At 38.5% G+C, this 20756-nt stretch overlaps 1 protein-coding gene and 1 long non-coding RNA gene across 4 annotated transcripts in view; both read right to left on the minus strand.

The window, feature by feature from the left end:
* Window positions 1–20756, minus strand: part of LOC307199859 — a 531299-nt gene that overhangs the window by 164749 nt on the left and 345794 nt on the right. The gene's annotated exons all lie outside the window — the stretch shown is intronic.
* SNX13 (sorting nexin 13) overlaps window positions 2195–20756 on the minus strand; it is a 63383-nt gene continuing 44821 nt past the window's right edge. Inside the window, exons 18-26 of one of the 3 annotated variants that reach the window (XM_079947896.1) lie at window positions 18791–18963; window positions 17489–17596; window positions 16021–16131; window positions 12656–12817; window positions 10779–10850; window positions 8540–8685; window positions 7329–7397; window positions 6202–6314; window positions 2195–5929 (exon numbers count right to left, since the gene is read on the minus strand). In XM_079947896.1, coding sequence (XP_079804022.1) covers window positions 5682–5929; window positions 6202–6314; window positions 7329–7397; window positions 8540–8685; window positions 10779–10850; window positions 12656–12817; window positions 16021–16131; window positions 17489–17596; window positions 18791–18963 — 1202 coding nt within the window. In that variant the 3' untranslated portion in view covers window positions 2195–5681. The remainder of the gene's footprint in view (window positions 5930–6201; window positions 6315–7328; window positions 7398–8539; window positions 8686–10778; window positions 10851–12655; window positions 12818–16020; window positions 16132–17488; window positions 17597–18790; window positions 18964–20756) is intronic. The other 2 variants (XM_079947897.1, XM_079947898.1) reach the window with 2 other exon arrangements.

Raw genomic sequence — 20756 nt, forward strand, 5'->3', positions numbered from 1 at the left:
CCCCTAGCATCATTAAACCCTGCCAATCAGTAACTTGCCAGGAATTCTCTCTTTTTTAACCATTACCACACCTGAGCAGGACAGCGTGTAACATGTAAAGGGCAACTTTGCGCTAATGAAGAAAGAATCAAAAGCTTGCACCCACCTCAACTAACTGACGCCAAAATGCAGTGATCCTTTGCTGCTGACCTCAACGTTTCAGATCAATCTTGGTGCTGCTTCTCGCTTACCATCTCATATAGTACAGCCGGCTCTCACTTGACAACATAAAAAGTTCACTTCAAACAAGTCACTCGACCTTTAGCAGGTGCTCTCTGGGAAAAGGTGCTACCGGGCAGAGTCAGCTGCTGGAATTCACATTTCGGAGCTGCTCTTCCCATTAGATGGGTGTATTGGATGATCAAAGCAAAACTTCGAGGTCACACCTCCATCTGCTGTGTCTCATAATAGGATTATTATTTGTGTTGTACCCATGAAATGGAAACCAAATAGCTCTTCAGCTTTCAGAGCAAGCATGCATAGGATCTGGCTGTTAGGAGTAATGTAGAAGCATTGTCGCCATCTGCAAAACCAGTGTACTCTGGTTTGCACCCTAAAGGTTTTCTTTATTATTATTATTTTTAAGAAAAATTGTATAGTTGGGGTGGGAAAAGATTCCGAGGCACGTTAAAACTGTGCCTACTCTATTTCAGAGCTGAGAATTGAATTACCCTCATGGAGCGAGATAAGATGCCGAGAAAGCAGAAGGGCTACAGGTTCAGCGCAGCCCTGTTAATTTGCTTGGCTCAGTGGCTGGGGCCTGTTAAGCCCTTGATAACACAAATGGAATGTGTGTTGTATAACCCTGGACAGCTGGAAGGAGAAAAAGGCCAGTCACAAATTAAATTAAGAGGTGTAAAATGCCGTGAGAAGAAAAACAAATTGAGATGGCGAAAACAGGTGCCAACTGACATTTATTCCATATTCAGTCACACTTTCTTTTCTCACTGTGTGATTAGCAGCTAAGCTGAATTAGGGCAGATTTCATGCTTCCGTGACCTCCATGAGCACCCGTAAAGAAAAGGGAAAAACACCTGCAAAGAGCTAAAACAGTAAAATCCCCAACTACTGTTGAACTGGCTTGGTGAAATGCTACCCGGAGTGAAAGGGCAACACTACGTTCACATGGAGAGATTCAGTCACTGGCTTAAAACACTTACAAACTTTAGTAGGAGTTCTTAAAAGATCATTTCTGGTGTGCACAGAATATAGAGAACTATTTTCTTGCTTCTTTCACTTGCTCTTAAATTACTTCAAGAGAATCATGAGCTCTCAGAAATGGTTTATTTAGGTTCATTGCTGATATGGAGTGTCCAGGTTAACACTGGATGGTACAGAGAGGAAGCTGGTTCAGAAAAGAAGCACAAAGTTTTTCATAAAATTAAGTTTAATTGTCATGCTGTGTAAGATAGGGAACTCCGGATCACTCATATTCACCAGCTTGTATTCATAATAATTTCTTAATGATCACTGATCTCTCACATATGCTATGCTTATGATCCAATGTACTCTGTAATCTAAACACATAGGATAACCATCCTCAAAGTAGGTGCACTGATTTCAGCAAGTCTGCTCTAAGTATAAGTAAAGTTGGATGTCATCCATACTTGTCCCGTCCCCCCCAATGAATTTACTTCTTTCTCAGGACCAATTTTACTAGATACCTGGGTAAGAAAAGAGCTACAATAAACATTTTTCAAGGGGACAAACAAGTGACGTTTTAGAAACTTGGTACTGTGGAGTTGGTAGGATTAATGTGAAACAGCTGGAATTTTTTTGCATATAAAGTAGAACAATAGTTCTTGCATGCAGGTCCAGCTGTTGTGAAAATAAAACCTAAGGGGGGAAACCCGTATCAGAAATTGTTGCACTAAAGATACACAATACTTTGCGGAAGGTCTGCTATTATGTATAGCTAATGTGGTTGCATTGCGGGTGCACTGAAGTTTGAAGTTCATTAAGTTTTCTTACGATACATTTCTTCTAAATCAATTGCTATTACACTTATACTTCATTCAGTCCAATACCTTTTTTCTTTAATCTCCTTTGTTTTGTTCTCCTAAACATGAGATCACCATTGCAAAGATCTCACCACAGCAAATCTGCTATTTCACATGGGCTATAGTCAAATTAAGCAAATAAGACAAATTCAAAGTTTTCTTGTTAATACTTTTATTAGTGTACTTTTCTGAACTTCTCTATTGGACAAACATAATGCAAACTCCAAATAAAAACTTAGAGTTCTTAGCCATCAGAAAGAGAGACCATGGCATTCCAAATTTGTTTTCATTCTTCATTAAAGAAAAAGGGGGAGATATTGAAAGAACCATTAGGCACACAGTTGACACATACTGTACAATGATATGCACAAGTCATTTATTTAACAGCTATATTCAGATGTGCTCTTTAGATTTTGCTCCTTGCAATGTAAGAACCATGCTCGTTCGAGCACAGAGAAGTAGGGATTTACAAGGAGTGACAAACCAGACTTTTAAAACAAGTCCTTAGATAAGCCAACACAGCAGCAATAACAGAATATACATTGTTGGTTAAGACAGTATACCTTTGATCTCAAAACCTTAAAAACTTTCTCTCTTTTTTTAAACAGTTATTCAAATACACATGCGTTACAGGAAAATATTGCACTAAATTAAAACTGAGGTTGTGGAATTCGTATTTTACTTTTAAAAATTATTACACATTCTGGTAGCATTTAAAATTAATTGTTTAGTCATAGCAAACACCAGAGGCAGAAGCTTGAGGGTGAACCATATGAAATATTCCACCTTACTGTTCATTCTCTCTCAATTAAGGCTAAAATTAAGTGCATTTTGCTGGACAATGGCACATTTATTTTCAGAGGCTGGTCACAGCATTCTCAGACCAGGTCACACCTGGCTAAGTATCTGCTGCATTTACACAATCAATTCCGGGGCGCTTTTAAGTAACACAGGGGCTACAGTCGAGATAATGTGAATGGACAACATGGGAACAATGCATAATAACTAATCAGGAAGAGATGTACAAATTGACTGCTCCTGTTTACAGGCACGCTCTGAAATTAAATATAGATGGAAAAAACCCTTTGTGCAATAACTGCATTCAAAGAAACAACACACCTTTGTTTCATTCACACATTTTCTGGATATGTAATCAATTTTAAAATTCAACAATTGAACATAATTCTGAAGTCTAATGTAGATGGCCCAGGGGTAAGAGATACCACATACTATATTGATTGTTATTCATTTCCACTTTGAAGTGTTGAAAATTAGACACGAATCATATTGAGGCTGTATTGAGACCTGTATTGAGGCCTGCCTTTTCTCCTATTATCCAGTGTTTCACATGGATTATAGCATTCTACTGTTTTAGAAGTCAAACGGGGCAGGAATAAAGGTCATTAAGAGCTGGCATAGGCCTAAGTTTTCATTGAGTAGTATACCTGTGATGATCATTCAACTTCAAATTGCAGGTGATGCCTGTACACTGAAAACTAACTTTACAGGGAAAGATCAGCAAGCTTATTTTGTCCCAACATGACGGGTTTCTGTTACCTGCAGAGCTCTTTTTTAAATTAATCATGCAATCCTCACCTGCAATTTAAAGTAAGAGCATCCAGACAGTTCTAATATCTCAATTAGAATTAGGCCACAGACTGAGGAACAAATCTTAAGATATATTTTTTAAGTGTGTGTATATATGAGAGAGATTCATGTCAATTGCCACCTATATTTAAAAGCATTGAGGAGGCTACAGAAAGAATACTTCATACATGTTATCTTAAGCTGTTCTGATTCTGGTAAAAGGGAATCACACGTATAGTATGGATCTGTAGAGATGGGGGAGAACAATTGCACTTGAAGACATGCATACTGTAATGAAGATGTAAAAATCTTTTTTTTTTTTTTTTTACAGCTTTGCCATTACTGAGTAGGCTTCACAGCAAGAATGGAATCCAAATAAGGATAGTAGGTAGGGGAAGGGCTGTAGACTTCCTTGTTCATGCCTTAAAAACACATGTATTTCTTGGATACCTCCCAATGAATATTTCTTTTTCTCTTTTGAAGTTAAAGCCATTTTCTCTTGATTTTTTTCCCTACATGGGAGGACCTGTTTTGCAAGATCCTTAGGTAATGCATTTACACCCAAACCTGAAACACATTGTTTTTAAGTCAGCCCTGTTGAGTTAAATCAAATGTGTTTAGTATCAGAGCATTAAATGACTACTATTTGGGATATTTTCTTGGGATCTTAAACAAACTATATAGTAAAATATTAAGGGGATTATACCTAATGCTTTGAAATTCCTTGATCATGGGAGGTGCTCATCAAGGAGATTCGAGAAAAGGAGATTCCAAGATAAATTAAGGCTCAGCAAAAGTAGTAAATTATTACTTCATTCTCAATTAGACATTATGTCTGGAAGTAAAGAGGATAGACAGGGGGCTTTTTGTGTAGAAGAAGTTTATTTATTAAAATTTTACATTATGCAAAAAATAAAAAAGATTGTTATTTAAAAAAATATTGTTGTTGTGTCTCTTATTTTCATATATACACTGTGGTGCATTCAGGAATTTGCAATTGTTTGCATATGACTGTTCAATGAAGTCCAGAAGACTTATGTCAGTAAGAAACCAAGTCATTTCAGCAATTTTCCTCTTAAGGTGAACACACTTAAATAAAGCTAAGGGTGACAATTAATGGCAAAAAGTAAAAACATTCTGATAATTTCTTAATGTTGAGAACGTTGTATTTTAATTTGCTTCTGTTTCCTAGCCCCCAAAACTCCTAATAAATAAATAAATGTGATAATCCCCTTTTTTAAACATCTGTCCTTCCCTTCACTAAGTGCTATTATGAGCCTTTCTTCTTTAAAAATTATATGCAGAATACAATAACTGTTATTGAAGAACAAAACAAGACCACTAAGCAGGCTAATTCAAACCAAGATGTTTTTCTTTATGTGTACCCATCCTGACTAAGTAATAAAACCAACGAATATAATTTACTTAGTTATTTATTATTATCATTCTGGAAAGTGAAGCTAACACGGCTTTCGCACATATTACTTCAACCTTTAGTTAGCAAATGTAGTTTGGGAAAATCATAAAATTTCTCAGAACCATCTGTTCAAAAGACTTCTTTCATGCTAGCTCAACCACTTCAGAGCCACTCAGCGAGACCTACAAGGCCTCAACAGTCATAATGCAAATCAAATTGCACCTGATTTTCACATTGCACAATCTCCCAGTTCCGAGCAAAGCAGCCAAGTCCTCCATTGCTATCACCACAGTTGTGCTTTACTTATCACTCAACTGACACAGTCTAGCACTTTTCATTGCTGGCAATCATAGATTCCGTCAAGAGTGGAAGGAACAGACATTCTTACAGAGCGGGCTAATATTCTTCTCAATGTTGCATGAAGATGCACCAAATCATTTAGACACATGAACCCAGTTCATGGTAGTGGTTGCATAAGAGAAGGAGGATGAGAGGAACGATTATCTCTTATGGATGCATTAATAATCTAATATGTGACACTAAAAGACCGGTGCAGAAATAACAGCATGAGAGTTTTAAGCCCCAGAGAACCTGCCCAAGTCCTGGGCAAATGGACACCAACATAAAAATCTGGAGTGTCACCTTTTCTGTAAAGAAGGCGCTTGTGTAGATTGCAGTCTCTGCTTATATCGCTGCATCTGCTTTGAGGGTGAATGCAGTTTTTTGAAGAGTTCAGGGAATTCATTTGCTGGAAATAAAGTTTCCAAGAAGCCCTCCAGAAAGACGTATACCATCCTCTTATTCAGCTGAGTATGCTGAAACATTTCAAAGACTCTAAGAATGCCTTTCCTTGTTGTCTCAGCACCTAGGATATGCTTCAATTCATCTAGACAAATCACAAAATGATGTGACAGTTCAGTAACAATTCAATCTTCATGTTTATTTGCTGTAAAAGTACAAATTCTTAAAATGTTCAAGAAAATAACTATCATTCCCTAAATAGCCCTCACACTAAATGCAAGGTTGCAAACTTCCTTAGAGAAATAGTTTCTCAACACTGTTCACATGAAGGCAAACAAGACTCTGCTTCTTTAAAACCTATATGACACATACAAGGACATTTTCCACTTCGGATCAGGGAGAAATAATTTCACACACCTGGCATCATCCCCAGTAATTTTGTTTTTCCAGCAATTCTCGTTCGCATTCTAATGGCATTGTCTCTGCGGGGAACAGTCTCAGCTAAAATGCCATTGGGCCAAAAGGCATCTCTGCAAGCAGACAAGTTTACAGGTTAAAATAAAAACCAAGTTATAGTTCTCCTCTGAAAACTCAAAACACATCTTGCACATGCAAATCTTAGGTACTATATTAAGACCTCAATATTAAAGTGGCTTCTCTAGATTAGCTGGTGTGTTTCTTCAGATCCTGGTTATACAACAGGGATGATAAACCTGGATCATTGACCACACTGGCTGTGGCTAATGAGAACTGGAATCCAACAACATTTAGAGAGCCACACTACCCTGGTTGTGCACGAACTGATCACAGCCAGTGATAGTTAGCCTAGACAAATGACTGAAGCCCGCCAATACTCACCAGCCCCAGCCAGCAAATCCAATCCACAGGGATGATAGGAACTATTGTCCAACAACATCTGGAAGGCAATAGCTTAGCCACTGTTGCTGTAGACTTTTCAGGTGCTTACTAGCCTGACCAGAGCAGAATTAATTAGGAGGAATAGCACTATGCTGGAGGCCCAGTGCCAACTAGGCTGGATGTGACATGCAAAGACAGCTAAAGCTATCTCAACATATCAAGATATTAAAAGCCACTAGTGCAAAGGAGAGGAATGTAGAAAACTCCTAATGATGTCAGTTTAAACTTTCTATGGGAAAGAGAAGTTAAACTAACTGCTACAAAACAAAGCTGGAAAACATACAGGATATAGGTATTATTCACTGTATAATGTTGCCTTGATTCCCCCTGTAAGCAGGAAGGCTGATAGTAAGATTGACCATTAATTAGGCAGATTTTTATTTTTTTTGGTTGGGTCAAAGAATGTACATCTATTTTTCAAGTAACTTTACATATTTGCAAAGGAGGCTTTCTACAGAGACCGGCTATCTAGAAAAGGTTAATCATCTCTTTAAACCTAGCAGAGAAAGTGGTTCTCGTGAAAAGTAAGAATAGTTGTCAGCTAACATTGTATAGATGTGAACAACAGTAAATATAGGCAGGAAACATAAATTTCTTTGGGTACAGCATGTGTTAAAAGGACATACCTGAAACGTTTAACTGCATCTGCTACTTGTTCAGGAGATGTCATCCAATCAACATGATCTACTATTTTTCTGAAATTAAGATGGGCATATTGCTTTAATATATGGTATTCTTTAAAATCAAATGCAAGAAATAAAAGGGACAAATCTCATGTCCAACATTCACTGATACAGCAGCACCTGAAAGGGTTGGTAAGACCTGTATCTCTGCAACACTTACATCTGCCAAATACATTTGTGGGGCTGTAAGGAAAGGAGAGCACACAATTTCTCTAAACAAATTTGCTGCTGTTTTAAATGCTTCTATACCTTCATGCAAAGGTGCCTACAGCAAGCTGAGCTTTAAGGGGCAGTCTCCAGAACCTTCATTTCCCCCCTATGTATTTCAGAAAAGTAATTATATTTAACATATTACTATCCAAAGAAAAGCTGGATCGTTGCAAAGGAGACAGTACCAATTGCAACCTCACAGGAATAGTCCTAAGGAACTGCTAAGGCTGTTTTGCATGACACGGTAAGCCAAACTTAGTAAGATTTGTTTTTGGCTGCAGCTCATGGTTGGTGAGGAGAGAGCTTAGCCATGACTTCTGGTCTGGATGACACGCTAAGCCAATCTATGGCTTAATCTACCACAGGACAACAATAAAAAGGTCAATGCAGAAGCACAATGACTGCAAGTTCCTCTCTGACAGATAGCTTGCACTAAGACATAGTGTCATGCAACCAGGGCTGCGACTAACTCAATGCCAAATATCTAGCTGAGCAGGAAATTGATCCAAGGTGTTTACCACATAAATGCAGCATTCAATCCATTACCCTACCCTATCTAAGATACATGAGGGTAGGGTGGGAAAGGACTTGTAATTTTACTAGGTAAATATTGGTAATCTCCCACAAAGGGACACTGGACCCAGGTGATATGCTCAAAAGCTGACCATGACTACTTGGGTCCAGTACGCCATCATGCAGAAGCACCCTTCAGATGAGTCTAATGGATCTGTTTTATAAGATAGCTGGATAAGAAAACAAGACAGACAGCAAACACTGTCTGAAGGAGGAGGAGGAGGAGTGAGAGAACCATTTATTGCGCCCCAACAAAAATTAAATCACATCACATTTTGCCTCCAAAATGAGTGCTTAAAAGACAAAAGTTTTTCACATGTACTTTACAGAATAAATAGGTTTTTTATAATTATAAAGAAGGAAGGCAGTACTTATTTATTGTATATCCATGCATTGCTCTAATAAGTTGCTGAAGCAAGTTTTTGATATTTCGTCGTAGCCATTGATTTCTCTCCTTTAGATCAAAGATTTCATCCATGAGTAGCAGCATTATTTTAAGAGGAACATTGTCCTCCACCTATAAAATGGGGTGAAAAGGTTATTACTTTTTGGCAAGTGAATGAATCTTCCTCATTTCAGTAATGCATATCAGAACTCTGAAGAGCTTGCTTTGTTCAAAAGTATGAAACTATTGAAACTACTTCAGCTCAAGCAAATACACAAGGTTGGATCCAACACAGTCCTTCTTCAAATGAAAGGAGTCCTGCTCACAAAAATGGTTTGATCCAGCAGATGCTTCCACAAACACAAAGGGACAATTTTCATGGAGTCTCCCTGTACCATCTCCTGCACTGTTCTTGAGGGTTCTCAAATCCAATGCAGCACATTTTGGGAGAACAAGAGATCTCAGGATCCCATTGTAACCAATTCATGTTATAATTACATTAAGCACAAAAGCAATCTGGTATTTACGTACTACAGATTCTACCCCCCATAGATACCCTAGCATCGAACTTTTTGTGACATATTTTTCAAGGTTAAGATCAATACTTGGAATAGGACCCAGAGAGAGACTGGAAGCCATCACAGAAGACAAAGTAATGAAATAAGGTGTTTATATCTGTCAGTCCTCATCAATTATTTTTCAACAAAGTATGCAAATTTAGCTCACAGGGCTTCATTTCAGATTCCTGTTTTTGAAAGTTATAGCCTAGAAACATTAAATCATACTTAGCAACACTTTTTTCTATGAAGGATAAACAGAAGAGATCAAAATCGAAAGGAAAAAGATGCTCTATGAACCACTGGCCCCTTGGAAATTTTGGCTTTTTTTCAATGAACAGCATGTTACAAACTGAATTTGCATTATCAGTTTCAGAAATCTTTTGCCGCTCAGCATGGGAGGTTGTTGTTTGAAGAGAAACAAGTCGGAAGCACTTCCGAGTGTGTGGAATCAGCTGAATGGCCCTTGGGATGCTGCACAGTGTCTTGGTAGCTCTTAATTTCAAACAAAACTTTGTGGATCACCGATACACCCACTGTGTATCTGAATATTACAAGCTGACTAACACATTCTTCTGTGACATGAAAACAGTGAAAGATGCAAACCCAACCATATTTAGAATTTTGAAAAAAATTATTTTGCTTGTACATGCATATGTAGAATCTTCACACTCCATTACTAGCATGATGCACCATAAATCGAAATCAGTAACAGCAACAAAAGAGAACTGAATATAAGCTCTTTCTGTGATGATCAAAACAATGAAAACATAAAACACGTAATGCTCCTAAAGGGGGGGGGATTTGCTAAAATCATAGAAGCAGCCAGTATTCAGATATACAGAGTGGAATGCTTTGATGTGGCAAGAAAAAGATGTGAAGTGTAGAACAGGTGCAGATTTATGACCATGACAAATCTGCATATAATCAGTGGTAATCTTATGGTCCTTCTGTCCTCATTAAAGATAAAAGATTTTTTTGAACTGATCTTCACATATTTAATCAGTGTTTCAACCAAATCAGAAATTCCCTAGTTTATGAGAACATCAGGAACTTAACCTTTTAATCTTCACCTTCATATTCTTACATACACTCACTTTGGAGCACTTAATAAGAAAGTCAACTACATCTATGACCAAAGAAGTTGTTTAATGTTTTGAGGTCATGGAACTATAACAAACACTTATGAAAATGTAGTAAAGGAAGCTATCCATTTTTTTTAATAGAACTGACACAGAATTTGTTGAACATTTGAATATTGTAGGAGTAGGGGGAAAACATACACACAAACATACATACATACATACATACATATGTAACACGTTTTATCAGAATCCAAAGAACTATTCAAGTAGCTTTGCATGCCTGATGGGATTCAGGGTCACGTTCCTTTAACAGGAATCCCCCACATGACACGGCAATCAGGCTTCAAAACTGAGATTCCCTATACATTTTAAATAAGGCATGAAGGTTGCTGTCAAAGGGTGGTGGGAATCCCATGAAGCATGCTGCCTTTCAACGCCTATAGCTGTTCTTGGGACCTCAGCTAGAGGACTTTGCACACATGCACGTGTTTGTGTGTATCAATCATGCACATATAGACACACATGTATACATTTCCTTTATAAGCAAAAGTGAGGTTAGTTTAAAAGCAACTATCAAACTCACATTGTCTTCAACTTGTGCTGCAACACGGCAGTGCTTAGGATCAACGTATGTCTTCTGCATTAAAGGAGGATCCTAAATCCCAAAGAGAAATTATTGAAAGCGAGAAATAGTGATGAAAAAAATATCCTTTATAAAGCCATAGAATTCTGAAACTCAATTCAAAATCAATACTTTTATGAACTTTAGTTCATAAAATACTTTTAACTGCTTGATATAAAATCTGCTAAGGCACAGCACTGTGGAAGTGCTTTAATAAAAATCCAAAACAAGTATTGGAACAAATTAAGCAGCCTTATGAGTACCTAATAGTAACATGACAAAAAGCCTAATTAGCCTGCATTCTCACACTTATCATTTTATAAATAACTTTTTCTTTGGGATTATAAAATATAATCCCATTATAAAAAATAATGGAAAAATAAGACTTGCTTTTGCTTAAATCTCATATAATATAAATAGTTTATGCTTCTAAAATGCCTTATTCCAAAGGCATAAACTACTGCTTAATCTGCATTTTCAACTTTTACTTTAGTCCATTTTTAAAGAAAAGGTTCCAATATTGTTTATTACTACACAGGTGCATTTTGCTGACCTTAGAACAGGGGTGGGGAAACCTGTGGCCTGTCGGAAATTGGCCAAGCTATCTGAAACTGATGGGAATTTGAACCCAGCAGCTTCTGGAATGCCACCGGCTTCCCTGCCCCAGCTCTACAGCAATATTTATGCAATACAACAAAAAGGAGAAAAGGGGAAAGGGAGATAAAATACTCATCTTGCATGGTTTTATTTTAACTTTACACACTTGAAATATTCCGTTTTGGGAAAGATGCATTAATGTGTGACACAGCAGAAGTGTTGGGTTAGCAATGACAAGGCTAAATGGAATAAATATATTTTATTCAAGGGTGGGGAAGGGGACTGATGGAAAGCAAGGTCTGTGGGGGGAAAATGAGAGGAAAAATTGCTTCAGATATTTGTCTCCCCTCTCCAGCATCTCTGGTGTATGCACGGAGCTCTTGATGCACACATGATGCTTGATGCAAGCCAGAATATTCCCTAGCATGGACACAGAGGACGGCCTCTGCTTAGACAGAGCATCGTGTGAGCACTGAAGCACTGAAAAGCTCTGGGCTGCAGCCAGTAAGTGGAAATGTGGGGAGGAAAACTATGTTAAAATAAGCCTAGGTGTTCTGGTAACTTAGTAAGGGTTGCAAAGTTGGCAGTATTTGAGGAAGATGCTAGAGCACAGACAGTATTCTGAAATTAAGAACGAGAGTGTGCATTTTCAGTAGTGGCCCACCCTAAATTAACTAACATCAACATCAGGGAGCTTTACATGTCTTTGAAACAAAACTACCCTATACAGTGATGTAACTGCATATTCAGCAGTGTATTGGTAAGGCAGAAATGATTAAAAGAAACGACAGGGTGACCATTTGTGAAGAAGATGGTCCATGGTTTCCAAACACTCTGCTTAAGAGAACATTTGGCAACTTAACAATCAAGCTTCTCAGCTGATGGTAGCAGCTGTATTAATCTACGTATCTGAACCCACAGACGTTTCACTCACTCTGCCACATTTTACAGTGCTGGCTTGCAAGCATCACTAAGCCATGGTTTAGCATTACGTGTATAAGGTGAAATGACCCCAAGCAAGATTTGGGCTTGCACAGGGTCCATGTGTCCAGAAGGACTTTGGCAGGATTATGTTCTTATGCACTCCTTCCTAGTTATTTTTTTCATTCTTCCAAATAAAAAGAAAGGCAGCACTATTAAACATAACTGTTACCTCACACTTTGCCTAGTCTGATCATGTTTAAATGAGGCGGCCCAAAATGGAACCAAGTCTAATGTGCGTTACTTCAATGCATTCTTACCTTGAAAAATGATTGCTTTATGTCTTGTCCAAATCTTTCTGACATTTTGCCCATGTTGTCTGACATTTTAGTCATCCCCTCTGCGAAGCTGTCAGGGAAGGACTTGACAGCATTTGAAACATTTCTCATAGAGTTACGCAGTGGGTTTACAAATGTGTCCATCTGAAGAGGAAAACATTTACCACGATTGCATAAATCTATGAGGATATGACTTGTCATCCAATAATGTGTGTTGAAAACATCACACTGCTTTGGAGAGCAGTAATACAAAGCCATTACTACGAAAAAAATATTACTGTGTTAATTTCAGGCATCAGTAAGGCTAATTTTGTAAAATACATGCCCTGACTTTGAAAACGATCAAAACTGAGAGAAATGTCATCCACAGACAGCAAGTTTCTTGGGCAAGGGATTTGCTTTTGTAACATTACTATGCAAAGTACCATGTTTACTGGTGCTGAATAATATTAATGGAATGGAAGCTAGAGAGCCCCTGCTCAAGCAGAAGACATCTCCACCCACACAGGGGGTGGTCTCAGATTTTCCCCTCCAGTTGTATTCCCCCCAACCCAAAGTTCATACTGTTCCAAAAAGTCCCAACACCCTTAAGAGCAGCTTTTTGGGAAGCTGCAACAAAAGAAGATGAGAAAATAAAAGGGAGAGGAGAGAGAGAAAGAGCGAGAGAGCGAACACTAAATTAAAGTGTTCATCATTGAAGTGTACACACCAGCTACTGGGGATAATAGACCCTTGCCCTTGAAGCAGACAAATGTTATCCTGTGTGCATTTATTTGTTATTTTGAAAGAGTAAGAATGTGTGGAGTTACACATTCCAATTAACAAAGCACTGCTGCTGAAGATGGCAGCCGTATGTGGTCTTCCTCCACCTCTGTAATGCATCAAAGATCTAAAAAGAACTAATCTAAGTTTTAATACTACACATCAGCCAGCCCCATCAGCCTATAATATGGGGGGGGGCAATAATTCTGTGACATCAAAACATAGATTATTTTCTACTATACAGGGAAATAATTTGAAATGGGCACATTGTTTCTGATAGATCATAATGTGTGATTCTATATTACTAGTTTACTTCTATAATATAATCTATACAGTTGTTCTAAGCATTATTATCCACACTCCTAGAGTAGGTTCCCTGCCAAGCTAGAGTCCCTGTTTTGGTCCAATAATTTTTTTTAAAGTTTTTTTAAAAAATGAGAACTATGTTATTTGCTGATTTCTGTTGCTTGCATATATATAAAATCCATTACAACTCAAAATATATATTGTAATGTGTCTCACCCAAGACTTGTAATGCAGTGGGCATATTTCCAAAGTGGTCATGAGCTGTTTGTAAATCAACTGTTTGGGAGGAGGCAAGGACAAATGCCTGTGTCCAAGAGTTTTTCCAAGTGAGCAAATATAATTGATGGGACACCTAAGAACCTAGAAAAATGTAGCATCAAGCCTATTCACACCTCTAAAGCCAGCCAATTACAGCCTGGCGTGAAATTAGACCTCCCTTTCCAGAAGGATGCTCAAGTATTCTCTGGAGCGTTTGGCTGATTGGCCAGGTATGGCTTTTCTTGCAACGAAACTCCACTGACAGCCTCAATTGTTGCGGCTGCCTCTAAAGACTGCTTGGAAACTACAACTGGGGGAAAATATAGCTGCTAGATGGTCAATTGGTTCTAACATGAGAGAACAGAGAACAGTTAAAGAACAGTGTCAACAGGCAAATGAATTGATATTGATTTATATATAATTTTGTCTTTATCTAACATTTTTATATGTAACTGTGTTTTTCTTTAGGTTGTTTGTTCTTGCTTCATTTTTTGCACACCACTTAGAGATATTTTTATATATTAAGCTGTATAGAAATTAAATAACCAATCTATCTATATTGGCTACTTATTTATTTCTAGGCACAATTTTAAGTGCCGTTTCTGACCGTCAAAGCCCTAAGTAGTCTGGGACTGAAAAGCATGACATCTACCCCAATACCTTTTTCTGAGGACTTGGTCTGAGTGTTTCTGCTTCTTGAGGTGTTGGCAGTGGCTAGAGAGAAGGGCTTTATATTACCCCTAATCTGTGGAATGTCCTACTTTTGCTTGCCTGCCAGAAAATGGTTAGGAATGGTTTTTTTCCCTTAGTTTTTATTAGAGTTTGATGCTTGCTGTTGCTACCCAACAAAATTTGCCTGGTGTTTTTTTTAATCCATTAACATTTTGTTGTGGTTTTGTCAATATGTTGTTGTGTCCCTGTTGTATGTTAGCTATCTTAAGAATCCTTGCGGGATAAATGTATAAAATACATTACTTTCACTCCCTTACCATGTCCATATGGCCCTTGTGTAATATCTATAATGGAATTGCAATGCAGGATCATGCAAAATACAGAAACTTCTTTCAGATATAATTATGCATTTGGATTTAAAGCCCCCCATCTTTTTAAGGCAGAAGCACAGCGATTCCTGAAGAGACAACATGGTCCTCAGTCTAGCCCTCAAGGGTTTCTGGGCAAAGGCTCTTTCTTTTTTGCCAAACAAGAAAACCTCATATTTTAAAGTGGCATGCAAATGAGCTGATAGGAACTCTACAAACCATGGCACAATATGAATATGCACTAATTTAACTGTTCCATTCAAATGAAAAAGTTTAAGAACAACAGGAATTCAGTCTCCAGGAAGTTACAGAAGCTTGAATCATTTTAGACACATGTATTTTGGTTCAGCCTCTACTTAAATTTAATTTTTTAGAATAGCCCGGAAAGCTGTGCCTAATTTATGGAAAGAAATTGTGAGGGCAAAAGGGGTAAGTAAGCATGTAAAATCTGCAAGTTGATCTACTTCAAGCACAATTACTAAATGATCAACTTTGACAAAGTGCTGCATTTTAAAATTTGGTGCTTAGCTCCTTTTGCTCTTTGATGTGAAACAGCCTCAAAAACCAGTCTTAGAGGGTGACATGCATTCTCTCTTTTGAGCAGGTGGTTGGAGTCATGAAGCATGTGGTGCCTGGAATGGGCAGAGGATTTTAGGGTAAATAAAAGGGAAGGGATATTTACATCTTTCAACACTAGGTGCATCTCAGGCTTGATAGCAAACTTATAAACAATACAGAAACTTTTTGTATTACAATTCTCTTATGCAAGTTTGGCTTCTTTGCCAATAAATAAATGCTTCTGTTTCAAAAAAACAACAACCCCTTATTTGTATCTTCATTTATTCCATGTGTATAAATCATGTAATGCAAGCTAAAAAACAAAGGGCATACAATATGAATAACAGATTATGTTGATTGTGCACAATGTTGTAGGACGACAGCCATCACTGAGCCCTGCTAGACAACAGATAATATCCTTACCTTCCGAGCAATCTCTCCCTTTCCTTTACTGTATGCCTTGTTTTCCAAGAAGTCATACACACAGTGTATCAAAGCTGGATAACATTTCATCACTTCAGGAGTTAACAAAAGCTAAGAAGTAAAGGAGGCAGGTAATTTTGGAAGGTGAGCATTTTGGTTCTGAATGATAAAACATGTTACAGCAGAGCAGAAATAAGATGTTTTAAATGCTTTTGCATAGCTCCTGCTTCCCAAAAGAACTAGTAGTCCGTCTCCTAAGCAGAATCGGCGAGTTCAGTCCTTCCCCCATTCAAAAAAACCCAAACCCTCTCACGTTAGAAAGTACCTGTCAAATCTTATCAGTTTTGTCTGACATTTTGTGGGCTTTGTGCCCTCAGAACAAGCTAGTATGTCTGTACATTTATTCCAATTCCGTCTAAAAATATAAAGGTTACAGGCGTACCATTACTCTCACATTTTAAAGGCATCTTTCATAAAAGCAACTGAAACTGTGCCTAAAAGTAGAATTGGCCCTGACCTCTATGGGGTCATGGGGTCACTCAATTGGGCTGCAACTCCACTCTGATCACGAGGCAGAACCAAAGACTCTTTGGGGAAGTGGGGGCTCCCAATCAGTTTTATGGGCTCCCAAACAGTTTTATGGACTTGCCAAGCTCAAACACTCATCGGAGTTTCAGGTAGTAAGGAAATAAAAGATGCCCACTTTCCCCTTAAACAACAGGGCATAGAACATGTAAGAAAATGAAGAGGCACATTGCAGTCCATATTAGGGAGTGGCCCTACCGACCCCATGACATCACAGAAACCTACACTTCAGGTCAGTACCAATTGTACTATCTTCTACTAGTATCTTTTTGTCTTTCTTTGAAGGATAGTGAATGGAAAGGAAATAAGATAAAAGGTCTCACAAAGTTATGAAGGAACTGTAGAAAGAGGAAAAAATAGCTTGAGGAAATGTAAGAAAAACAGGAGCTTAAGGTGATGTGGTGGCTTTTATCAAGCAGCAGCAAAAAAAACTGAATGGGAGCGGCCCACTTTCCCAGAATCTTTGCTCTTGCCTTGTGATCACGGTGGAGTCAGAGCCCAATGCAGTGACACCATGATGCTAGTAGAAGATTGTGACATGTTTCATATCATCAAAAAGAACTACTATGCCTGAAAACACTTTCAATTGTAACATATCAAGTTATCGATCAGCCCGGACACTGAGGTGCAGCTCCGAGGGCCTTCTGGAGGTTCCTTCACTGTGAGAAGTGAAGTTACAGGGAACCAGGCAGAGGGCCTTCTTGGTAGTGGCGCCCACCCTGTGGAACACCCTCCTGTCAAATGTCAAGGAAATAAACAACTACCTGACTTTTAGAAAATATCTGAAGGCAGCCCTGAACTTTGCTGCAAATTTTCAAGAGATCAAATTAGGAAAAAAATTATTAATGCACACATAATGAAAAATTTGAATATAACAACATACCTGCAAATATGCATTTAAATCATTCTTCCTTTTTTCTAAGAAGTCTCTGTCCATGTTGTTAAATGTTTTTTTACCAGGAAGCTTTAACATACTTCCTAGATTTTCAAACTAGAAAAGAACCCATAAATTTTTATTTTGAATATATACCTAACATCCACATCCAAACTGAATTACTATGTATTCATTTCATAAATACATTCCGGTTCCATTTCTGATACAACACTTCCAATCTATTTACTTTGTTTAAGAAATCAGGAAGAAGCTCCCTCACTCACCCCCAGAACTAACTGTGATGGGAAACATCTGGAATGTTACATCTGCACCAATGCTAAGAATGTTTAGCGTCAACTGGACAAGTGAACAACTTGTTTTAGACTGTACCACTTCGGGCTAACAATGTGGGTTCATGCAACTGAATGCTCATCCATGCAGAATAAAGAACCATTAGTCTTATCCATTTATCTGTGTACACAAGATACCTTTTACATACAGGAAATGAAAATGTCAAGGATAGATTTAGCTTAAGTTTCTGCCCGACACATTCTTTTTCCATATGTGTGTAAGCATACAAGATACTTCTCTGCACAGTAATGTGATCCTAAATATCAATTCTGTAGTAGTATGAGAACCTAGGAAGCTGCCTGATACCAAGTCACACCATTGGTCCATTTGGATCAAGGGTAGCCAATGTGATGCCCTCCAAATGTTTGTACTACATCATCTTTGATTACTGGCCATGCTGACTGAGGCTGATAGGAGTTGTAGTTTAAAACCTTTGGAGGGCAGCATGACTCTTAACTGGCAACAGCTCTAAAGCAGGCATGGCCAAACTTGGCCCTCCAGCTGTTTTGGGACTACAACTCCCATAATCCCTAGCTAACAGGACCAATGGACAGGGATGATGGGAATTTTAGTCCCCAAACAGCTGGAGGGCCAAGTTTGGCCATGCCTGCTCTAAAGGATTTCAGATGGGGGTCTTTCCCACCCATACCTGGAATTACTAGGGACAGAACCTGAGACCAAAACATAAATTATCATTGAGCTAAAAGCTCATTTAAATTAGCAATGCAGCTGAAGTTTGGAACAGGATTGTTTGGGATATTAACTTACTTTATTCTGAGGTCACTACAAGCCAAACCATAACTTCTCCTAAGTTTGGACTTAGCTTATAGTTAGTTTATCCCAGCTCCAGTAGATTATCAGGAGCACAGAACAGATAAGCTCACTGAACCTCTTTCATCACTAATTAATCGAGGAAGCCACCTGCTCTTTCCACACACACATTTTAACTGCAAATATTACCTGCTCAGTAATCCTCATGTGGAAGTCGTGGAAGTCACTGTAGCGACGATATGTTTTCCATACTTCGTCACCATTTGGGGTTCGACGACGAACACTGATAGCATATAGCGCGTATGTCTTGCCGTGGTCATTGCAAACTCCTGCCACAGTATATGGGTCATAATCAGCATAAACTAGCAATTTAAAACAAAAAACGAAGGAAGAAGAAAGAAACACAAAAGAGGAAGGCGAAAGGGCAGAAGAGACATGAAATGAAGAGATGTTGGAAATGACAGGAAGTGGAGACAAAATGGACATGCAAACTGAGGAAGAAAACAAACTGCCTTGCTCTGTGTATGAAATCATAGCATCCTATAATCAAGCGATACTTCAGCAAAATGTTCTTGTTTAGATCAGGGCAGTCCAACCGGCAACCTGAAGACTGCAGGCAGCCTTCAAGGCCTTTTGGGGCGGCCCTTGACAACACTTGGCACCCCTTCCGACTCTTGTGCTGCCTTCCCAAAGCTAGGTGAGCTAGGTGCTGAGCTTTTGGAAGGAGGCATGGTGGCTCTGACAGGGTCCTAGAGTCCTCCATTCTCCTTTCCAAAGTCTATTTAGCACCTTCCCAGCTTTGGGAAGGGGGTGGGAGGGCTCTATTTGTACAACCAAATGCTGTATACCAGACTGACAGTATATGACGCAGCTGCATACAAATTATTTCATTCATTTCTGGCAGTGAAGTCACATAAAATTTACTGAATGGACGCAGGCATACTAGTCTCAGGTCATTTGTGTCTTCTGACTCCTATGATGTACCTGGGCAGGTACTTGAAAAGGGGTACCAACAACAGGAGGTTGATTCCACTATTCCATTGTTGGTTTAGGTTGTATCTGTAGCTACTTAGGAACTGGGTATGTCAAACTAACTGAAGCTGTATGTGGTAAATATATGAGATTTGAAAGCTAGGGAGCAACAACTGTCATATATTGAAAATAAACTTTTGGGGGGAGACACACACCAAATGAAGAATTTCTGACTCCCAGGATCACAGAAGTTGGTTGTCTCTGTAAAGCTGCCATATTCAGTGGTTATTACCAATAACAGAATATGAAGTGTAGTGATAGATGCTTATTTAGCAACTATAGGCATCTTCCCATTTGTGTACGACCAGCACAAGCGCCCCCATTGACACGCCCACTGTTTTCAGTGCCAAATAGGGGGCAGAACAGGAGAACCCCCACTCTCAGCAGCCAGGAAGGGAATCCCCACATAAGTGGTGATTTCCCTGTAATATCAGGCCATTTAACTTAAGGCATGTTTCAGTTTCAATTTTAGGCATATTTTCATTTCCAGCTCTTTTTATATTGGAATCCAACTTACTGCTAAGGCAATCATTCTATCAATAATTTCTGCTTGTGAAATTTGTCCTTCCATGCACCCCTAAATCTGTTTGAGAGGTTCCTCCAAACCTCTGGGGCAGATCTGGGGATGGGGGGCAGGAGTCCTACTGTGTAAGTGGACATCCTTTTTTACTGGAATACCACCCATAGATTCAACACTTTAAAAAGAGTTTCAAATCACAACTGAAAAAACGGCTGCTAGTATTCATGCCTGGAATGATAAGAGCTGTTCCCCCATCAGATAGATCTGAAGACCTCTTTATTGTTTAAGAAAAATATCTGAGTGTGCTATAATAATACAAATGTTTGCTTAATGTAAATAGAAGGTGAATGTTAGATGTGAACAAATGAAATTATGGTGCAATACATGCAATTTAATGGTGACATTATTGTACATTAAATGAAAATGAAACAAACTCATTCTTATATTGAATAGTCTAAGGCATTCATGGAATTTCAACACAACTAAATGACATTTTTATAATACAGGGAAAAAATCCAAAATTAGAATGGCATAGGAGCCAAGGAACTCCAAATAATTCCATAACCCCCCAAAAACCTATAGGCTTGCCTGGAAAACTTCTTT

Source organism: Podarcis cretensis (assembly GCF_951804945.1).
Source record: "Podarcis cretensis genome assembly, chromosome: 12".
Classification (NCBI taxonomy): domain Eukaryota; kingdom Metazoa; phylum Chordata; class Lepidosauria; order Squamata; family Lacertidae; genus Podarcis; species Podarcis cretensis.